At 41.0% G+C, this 9,689-nt stretch overlaps 1 protein-coding gene across 1 annotated transcript; it reads right to left on the bottom strand.

The window, feature by feature from the left end:
• Positions 1-674: 674 nt before the first annotated feature.
• On the bottom strand, positions 675-7,332 carry LOC131218444 (NAC domain-containing protein 43-like). The gene is made up of 2 exons (XM_058213015.1): positions 7,039-7,332; positions 675-978 (listed from the first exon to the last, which is right to left on the bottom strand). Exons 1-2 carry the CDS (start codon positions 7,324-7,326, stop codon positions 856-858), a joined length of 411 nt encoding a protein of 136 aa, XP_058068998.1. The 5' UTR covers positions 7,327-7,332; the 3' UTR covers positions 675-855.
• Between the last annotated feature and the right edge of the window lie 2,357 nt (positions 7,333-9,689).

The raw sequence follows: 9,689 nt of genomic DNA, 5'->3' as shown, positions 1-9,689 counted from the left end.
TGTTAGTACACCTTATTATTATGGTACGACTCTCATAAAAAATACAGGAAATAGTATGTCTCGCTTGGAATAATCCAAGATAATTTGTAGCCTCATATATCTGATAAACTACACTGGACCAACACAGCTTATGTAGTATGAAGACTAAGTAGATATACACATGACCCTAGAAAAGAGAATTAAAATGTCTTGTCTAGAATTTTAAGATACTTAAAAGGCAGTATGGCCTATGGTTTACATTATAATAGTTATCCTATTATATTAGAAGTATACAGTGATGCTAACTGGATCACTGATTCAAATGAAATAAAATCTACTTACAGATATGTCTTCATTTTGGGTGAATAAGCAGTCTCTTGGAATTTTATTACGCAAACGTATATCGCTTGGTTAACTATGGAATCCGCGTTTATTACTTTAGAAAAGGCTGGATCAAAAGCTGATTGGCTTAGAAATCTCTTGGTCGATGTACCGTTATGGTAAAAGCCTATATCAGTCATGTCTATTCATTGTAATTGTCAAGTAGTTCTTAGTAAAAGTAAATAGTAAAATATATAATGGAAAGAGTAGGCATATTAGACTCAAACAGAAAATAGTGAAACACATGTTGCATGATGGAGTCATATCATCATGCCCTGGTTTTCAAAACCCAAATGTAGAACTTGTTTCCTAAAAACCCGAGTATTAATTAATCAGATAATTGACAACATTTCAAAATCAGAGTGTGATAGCGTTAATCAAGCATAGATAATATCATGTAACCAAATATCTAGTCCACACAATTGGAGACCTTAAATACAAGATTCATAAGTTTCAAATGTGCCAAGATAAACTAGAAAAGAAATACTACAACTACTAATTGAGTCTATAGTATTCCATCGTCTCTTGGTGCGGCTCTTCCTTGTAGTATCCCTCCTCCGATCCTACTGCCATGACCTCGGGACCTACTCCGTAGTCGCCCCCATCTAAACCTACATCCTTTGTATAGTTGAATATTCAATGAATGAGTAATCAAATCAGTGTAAACTCCCCTCAAGATTACACACCACCACTTTAGACAAGTACGGTTTAAAAGCATAACAAGGCATATAAAACAATACAAAGATGCAGTATTAATTAATGCATGGACGTATGAGTGCACATCAACTAGGGATGCTTATTTAGTTGGCTTTTGGACGAAACCCATGCATGTGGCCAGTCACCAGTGAAGTACATAGTACATGCGTAGTGCCAAACTTACCAAAAGTGGGTAGATAGTTGATGGTCTGGGAGCTAGCGAAACGATACCACGACTAAGGGCACGTGCTACAATATCTAGAATTAGCCACCCGTCATCGCCTGTATGCTATGAATGCATGATTAGCCCAACCGTTATTATTCCATTTGGAACCAGCCAGTTTACTAAAGCTCAAAGGTCACTACGGGGGGTTTGTCACCCAGTGTAGGCCAACGGCTTGGACATAGTGTCCCATGACCACTATCCTTAGCCCATGAGTCTACTACCTTAAGATGTTTAATAGAACCCATCAACAAGTGGCCCATCAAATTCGATACAGAGGAAATTTACCACCACATGGTTGAATGGAAATGAACCATCAAAGCCTCAAGGGCAAATGCCAAATCTTGGGTTAAAAGTAAATCGGTGCGGTAAAAAGATGTATGTTATAAATACTGAATCGAGATAGTAGGGCAATGTTAAATCAGGGTGCTAATTAATTCATCCCAAGGCCACGTAGGAGAGAACATCATATGGATGGTAAACCCCATTAATAATTCACCAATAAAATAAACTCCAAGTTGAGGGTCTATTCTTAACATAACCTGTCTCATTACACCCTAATTGTGGACTCTCATACATAGGTAGAGATTCCTTTATTTAATATAGAGATTTGATTTTACAAGCATCTTGTGAGCAAATGATTGATATGTGGAGTGTATGAATACAACATACAAGTCTTGAATTGGATTATTATGGAATCGAGCATAAACTAACAATTAAAGTGAAACTCAAAATGTAGGGTTTAACGGTCATCGCATGTAAACATAAGTTATGAGTTACCAACTAAAATGGGAATCTAGCATGTAGAGTTTAGTGTTTATTTCACATGAACATGGTTTACAATTTCTTTATCATGGATCAATGTAAACCAACTTATAATAAGATTTGGAATTTTAGTACAAATGATCAAAGTTCTAGTGATCATAATCTACATGGAACAATCCTTGGCCTAGCTTGGGGATGGAAAGCTTAAGGGGGAAAGTCATCACCTTTGGACTTCGTTTGCTTGTTAGAGTTGTCATAAGGTGCACACGCTCCTAGGGCCAGTTCCTTCCCTAAAGTTCTCATTCACAATGTTAGGCTCAAGTTATATTTTATGTGTGGTTAAGGTTGTACTCCTGAGTTGGATTCGGGCCATAATTTTCATTATCTAACTCAGGTAATTGACATTTGAATCTTTTCCAGGGGGTGAGAGGGTGATTTACCTCTTTCCCTAGGGCAGAATGATTGGTCTCAAATAGCACAAGTCAATGGCTACCCCAAAACTAGAGCCATCTTAACAAAATGGGTGTTGCTGTCCCACCTACTGTTCGAACTTGAAACAAACAAGAAACTCAGTGAGTTACTGAGTCCACAAGGGTGCTAAAAATGAGTTAACTCGCTACGGTACATGTAGTCATCTAACAAGCGTTAGGTTGCTGAGATGACCCATTTTAGACTGGTGGAAGTTGATCCATATACTAATACGCCCACTGGGTTATGGTTCATTGGCCTCGCATTAGTATTGTCTAGCCGACTTAGTTGAGACTTGTCGGCGAGGCTGAGTTTCAGCCATCATGCCACAGTCCATTCTAGAGGGCCCATGGCTATTGCTGGTTCAAGGTTTGGCTAGAAGGCTATCGAGTGAACTCCTTCAGGAGGAAACAAATTGACTTAACACCTTGAAACAGCTCCGGCCTAGTGGCGATCTGGGCGTCACTACACTACTCGAAGTTCACAACACATACTTGTCCGTCGCCTGAAGGGATGAGAGATCTCGGTGTCAATTGTACTAGCCATAATCAAGCCAGCCCGCACCCTAAGTCACTGGACAAATCTGACTCAAGTTCGGTTGGATAGAAGCAAGAGTCAGTGCTGGGTTCCAGAGTTTGACCCGAACAGCACCATGCAAGCTAGCTTTTGTGAGAAGATGGGTGAGTCAACTCGGCAGACCCACTCGCACGGACAGTGAGTTCTGACCCAACTCGATTCGGATTCCCAGGGTCGACTCAGTGCAGTGTTTGACATGGCCTCGTTACGATCTTTCCTTTCCTCACGGCTGTCCCTGGCCCACACTGACCCAACTCAATTCGAGTTGGACGGGTTAACTCAGTGCAGTGCAGCACAACGAACCCACTCTCTCCCTCTATTTCCCCCTATTCTCTCTCTTTCTCTTCCCTCTATTTCTCTCTTTCCTTTGCATGATATCTCCGGTCTGCACTGACCCAACTTAGTCCAAACTAATCGGTCAACTTGGTGAAGTGCAGCACCGAGCTCACTATGCTCAAACCGTTTCTCCTTTTCCCTTCCTATTTCCTCTCTGATTATTTGGTGGAAATCCCGACGTTCTCCTTTTATAGTCGTGAAGCATGCTTGAACGGACCATCCAACGGTTGTGATTTGGTGGCCGAACTCATGCGTTTTCTTCCGGTTTCCGGATGCATGGGATTCATCCATCCCTATGGATGAATTTCTTCTGCTATGGCCTACCGAAAAAGTAACTTTCCATCTGTCATGTGGCCCACGCCATCTTGGTGGGTATATCGATCTGATGGGTAAGATGACATGACCGAAAATGGCGGATCTTTGTTTACGGTCTTTCAGCGTGATCTGATCCATTTGAATGGGTCTGATGGGGCCATTGATCATCATAGGGTCCACTTTTTCACCGATCTTCGTCGTTTGCCTACATCTCACGAGATCTTCCGCCTTCATGGTTTTCTCGTGAGACGAGAAACTCTCTCCAATAGAGTCATTGCTGCCCTAGAGGGGACGACTAAGATTGATCTAAGGAGCCTAGTGGGAGGTCCGGATCGCGCCAGCTCAAGTTTCCCGAAGTGGAAATGTCTCCTGCGCTTTTCTGCTGTGCAGAAGAGTGCTTGCCTAGTTATGGCAATGAAAGGAGCACTGAGAAGCGTCCTTAATGAATGGTTGGGATTGAAAATGGATCATTGCCTCAGATCGCCAATGTGGCAGCCGTCCAGCCCTCTCTCTTTGGAGGAACGCCGATGAATGCCCTTGTTTGGCTCCTGCTCGAGCGCATGCACGCTTGCATGGGCCCGTATGATTGACGTGGGTTTGGTCGTCCAATGCTCTTCTACCCAATGGATGGCTTGGATCACTCAGATACATCTCGTCCCATCTCATCCAAAACAGCATTGTCCGTTTAAACTCATTGTAGCGGGAAAACGGGAGGAATTTCCATTTTTTTAAAAAATTCATCGGGTCAACGCCTGTTTGACCGACTTGACAGTCTGGTGCACTACGTGCACGTTGTCCGTGGTGTACGTGCACTCTAGTGTGGGCCCATCATGATGAAATCGTGCAATCCACACTGTTCATTCTTCTAGGGAGTCTTATCTGAGATGTCAAACCAATGATTAGCACGATCCAACACTTGGGTGGCCCATAAGTCATGATCGGAGCGTTTATTTACAGTTTCCTACCCATCTGAGGGTCAGATCGCTCTGGGTTCGAGTATCAACGGTCACAAGGGGGTCTTAGAGTCATTTATGTGTTCAGGCCCTACCACTTTGTGTATTGAACACTCCTAATGACATTGTTTGCACATCATACTTTGTAAGGGTACTCCTGGACACCCGTTCACTTATTTATAGGGTCCACTTTAATTACGATCATCGATGTGGATCATCTGTTCGACCCTAGGCACCTTTGTTTCTCGAGCAGTCTATAATCAAACGGTCGACTTGGAGAGATTGGTCGTCAGACCGATCCATAGAATGTTCTAGGTCTGATGATGGCGATCTAGGAGTTGAAGTTGAATGGCCTGTTTTGTCCCTGAAAGGTTTCGATGATTCGTCCAGGTATTAATGAGGGGTTGGACGAGTAGATAGTCGATTGAAGGTTATTCCTACTATCTTAGTTTGGCCTGATTAGATTCATGATTAAACTAATCCCAATTCTAATGGTAACACCCATGTATCAAAGATGTGGAGTGTTACACATATATATTGACTTTTTTTAACACATGCACACACACCCCCACACACTCATGCCGTAGTGGGATTTCACCACCTATGGATCACTGAGTTATGTATATTGACTTTGTGAGGTCAGAAAAGAATTTAACAAATCCTCAGACCAGAGGACTATAAAATTTTTTATTCAATGACACATTGAAAGGAATGGAGCAAAACTTAATATATGAGTTACCAGTGTTGGCAACCCAACCTATACAAGTGAAGATCTCATGAGATATATTCAATGGGTACACAACAAGGCATTAGGTAAATGATTATACTGATATGAGCTCATTTTATGGTGTAGTGGTACGCGCAACAATGCAGAAAGATGAGTTTTTGAAACTCTTAATGAATCCATAACCATATATTTGATCGTGTATATAGTTGGTGCATGCACTTGATATATTTTACCTATATAGGTGTAAAGGTGGAGGCTGCTTCTTATGAGAATCTAGACAAATTCTCTAAAGAACTCATGAAATTCAAGTAACAGTGTATGACCAAAAAGAACTGAATCGCAGAATCACTTACAGAGAAAGAGTTGTGTAAGTAGCATGTGCTTCAAATTTACACAAAAATGATTCGGGTTCAAGACTATGGTGTCACTTAATTCTTGTAAACATGTCTTGCTTATTCCAATGTCAGTTCAAGTCTATGATAGCACCAACACCATTGTATAACTATTATATGTTAACCTAAAAGTTTTTTTAAAAAATTTTGAAATATATGGGGGATTGTTGTATTTTATTTCAAAATATTAAAAGAAAAAATAGAGAATTTCAAATATTTAAATTTCCTTCCAATTTTAAATTTTCTATTACTTTTGTGTTGTGGGTTTAGTCACGCATCGAATTTGCCCGAGAAAATTTTTTTATGTCTAAGATGAGCTTTTTTCTTTGAGGCTTGAGCTCTATTTAAGGGGCGTATCTGAATTTGGTCTTTTTGTGTGTGTGTGTGTGTGTGTGTGTGTGTGTGTGTGTCTAAGGTGTATACTAATAGTTCTAATTTATGTCATTGACCACATGCGCGCTCACGTGCCTAGCCAAGCTAAGCCCTAGCCCAAGTCCAAGTTTAAGTTCGCATGCATGACGGGTCGGGCCAGGCCGAGGTTGCGGGTGCGGGTGTACTCTCACAAGAGTGTATGTGTGCTCGCAAGACTTTGTTTATGTGATAGTATACTCGCACTTGCGCCTTTTTATTTTTAAATAGAAAGATGTGACTAGTCGTACCTATTGGGTTTAAATCCAACGGACCAAATCTTTTCAAAATGGTGCTTAATGCACCACTTCGGAATGTATATAAAGACTTCTATTCCCTTTAAAAAAAAAAAAATTTATTTATGCTCTCATGTAAAAAAAAATATCTCTATTCTTTTTTTTGTGTTACAAGTTTTTGATTGCTGAGTTCATCGTTAAGTTAACTCAGCATTTTTGGGTTAAAGTGCAAGTGGTTCACTCTCACACACAGTGAGTGCACCGCTAGACCAGGTCATAGTCATTATATTTTGGAAGTCAATTGCTTTGGTAACATATTGGACTTGGGATACTATCCAAGGAGAACAAATTCAAATTCAAGTTGAGAAACTATTCTACTGGCATATTTGCTATTTTCAGAATTTAAACACTTGACATTTTACTATGATATAATGACAAATAATCACTTTCTCTAAAAGCTCAAGTTGAATAGTGTATCACTGTATATCAAGGGGCATTAACACTCTAAACATTTTTCGTATTGACAAAGCTGAGAAATGAACATGCATTGAAGATATATATCTTTTTCTTATCTATTTCTCACCCTGTTCCTGTGATCATCCTTCCCCTCCACATTCTCACGATCAGCCTTAGTCGTAGTTTTCATGGTGAGCAGATCATCCTTATTAAGCCTATACTCTATCATCAGCCAATCGGTTTTCTCTGCATTGGGCCCGCTGCCCTTGTAGAATTTCAAATTCATCTTCGAACCAATTTCTTTACCTTGTTGCTTAACAGGTTTACGTCCGTCGGTGGGCTTCCAGGAACCGTCTCCGGCTTTGCGAACTGTGCGCGACCCACCCTCATGATTCAGCTGTGTAAAGAAGTACATGTACTCCCCTCCAGTGTCAATTTTAGCTGCAATTAATTCCAGTTATTGGATACACATTCAATATTGTGTGTGTGTGTGTATATATATATATATATATATAGAGAGAGAGAGAGAGAGAGACAGAGAGAGAGAGAGAGGAGGGGGGTTCCTTACGTGCAAGCTCATCGGGATTGCACCCGTAGATATCTGATTCTCGAATGGGTTCTACCGAATATGCATGGTCTCTATTCTTTTTCGGAAGAAAATGCGCCAAAATTTCCTCGTCCGTCGGGTTAAAATGCCAGCCTACTGGTACTTTTTCCGAGGATGATGAAAACAGATGACCACCAAGCCCAGACAGAGGAGTCATTTTTCCGGCGAGAAGAGTGGGAGGTATAAGCTGCCGCTCGGACACATATCGGGCTTTAGTGCATTGTATATAAGGACGTCTCCGTTATACTTTTTCTGAAATGTAAATTTTTTTAATATATTTAAAGAATCTGATGACGTGGGATCCTCACTCTTCCTAACCCAGTCAAATTGGGTAAGCACGCGACGTTGCGGAAACGGGAGTTGTGGACCCCACCATGATGTATGTGTTGTATCCATACCGTCCATCCATTTGGAGAGATCGTTTTATGGCATGAGAAAAATAATGATATAAGATCTAAAGTTTAAGTGGACCCCACCATAGAAAACAGTAGGGTCAGTGACATCCACCGTTCAAAACTTCTTAGGGGCCACAGAAGTTTCTAATCAAACTTATATTCTGTCAGGGACGCGGATTTCCTGCGAGAGCCTTTGGCAGGAAGTTCCTGCGCTGGCAAATTAGGTGGGGCCTACTGTGATGTTTGTAAGAAATCCTCCCATCCATCGGTTTTGTGAGTTCATTTTAAGACATGTTACCAAAAATGAACCGTATCCAAAGCTCAAGTGAGCCGAAAACGTGATAATTAAATGTCCATAGTTGAAATATTTGTGGGGCCACAGAAGTGTTGATTCATGCTAATATTTTTGTTTCCAGATAATACCAATAGGAATGACGTTATTAACGGTATGGATGGCATCTAAACATCACTGTTGAACCTAGAAAGGTTTCAACGGTTGGAATTTTCCTAACCACATTCATTGCTCACTCAAGCTTTGGATACGGTTCATTTTTTACAACATGTCCTAAAATGAACTCACAAAACGGATGGACGGGGAGGATTTCTCACAAACATCACAGTAAGCCCCACCTAAGTTCCCAGCGCTGCGAAAGGCTTTCGCAGGAAATTCCTGCGCTAGGAAATTAGGTGGGGCCCACTCAGGGAAAGGTCGAAAAGAGACTCCATATGTGGGGCGCGGATTAGATACTGACAAGGTCGGCATCCAAATAGCTAATGAAGTGACGTCACCAAGCTCTGTGGACCTCATTATTATGTATGTGTTGTATCCATACCGTCCATCCATTTGGAGAGATCGTTTTATGGTATGAGAAAAATAATGATATAGATCTAAAGTTTAAGTGGACCCCACCATAGAAAACAGTGGGGACAGTGACAACCACCGTTCAAAACTTCTTAGGGGCCACAGAACTTTCCGATCAAGCTTTTATATATATATATATATATATTACTTCATCCATGTCTATGTTAACTTATGAATAGGTTGGATCTAAAACATACATCATGGTAGGCCCTATAAATGTTTCAACGATGGGAGTGACTGATCCTATGGTTTTCTGTGGTGGGTCCACTTGAACTTTAAATCTATTGCATTCTTTTTCTCATGCATAAAACGATCTCTAAAAATGGTTGGACGGTATGGATACAACACATACATCATGGTGGGGCCCACAGAGCACCCACCACCAGCTCCGGGGCTGGTGTCAGGGCGAGTAGCCAATCCGTTTCCCAACGTTGCAGGCTTGTTTTATCGTCCAATTGGTGGTAAACGCGCAGCAACTGTCGTCATAATCTGCACTCGTTTCCTATTACTTAAGAGGCTGTACAATAGCTGTGGTCTCACTGTGATGCATGTCGCTTATCCACACCGTTCATCATGTCGCTTATCCACACTGTTCAAAGGCTGTAAAATTTTAACTGACACTTTTAAACAGTTTCCACGGAATTCTCAGAATTTTTACACCTGGTGCCAGGGTCATAAATTCTCTGAAGTTTCTGCACCCGTGCATGGGTCGTAAATTCTCAGAATTAAATGTTTATGTTCATAAATTCCTCATGATTACGACCCTTTCACCAGCTTCAGATAATTTTGGGAATTCCTGTCCGAAACCGTTCAAAAGTCCTAGTTAGAATTTTCGGCAGCCATCTTTTTTTTTTTTCTTTTTTGGTTAGTACACCAATTGTCAGATCACACTGCACTTCGTATCTTGGCCGTCG

This window comes from Magnolia sinica, chromosome 11 (assembly GCF_029962835.1).
Source record: "Magnolia sinica isolate HGM2019 chromosome 11, MsV1, whole genome shotgun sequence".
NCBI classification, from domain to species: Eukaryota; Viridiplantae; Streptophyta; class Magnoliopsida; order Magnoliales; family Magnoliaceae; genus Magnolia; species Magnolia sinica.
Note: the sequence above shows the minus strand (reverse complement) of the source record. Positions and strands in the feature narration are given on the sequence as shown.

What these genes read in the sequence shown, in the direction of transcription:
- LOC131218444 (XM_058213015.1), bottom strand. Translation starts at nt 7,326, where the DNA reads ATGTACTTCTTTACACAGCTGAATCATGAGGGTGGGTCGCGCACAGTT. An exon ending in AGGATGATCACAGGAACAGG is followed by an intron (nt 979 to 7,038) that starts GTGAGAAATAGA and finishes AACTATACAAAG; the next exon opens with GATGTAGGTTTAGATGGGGG.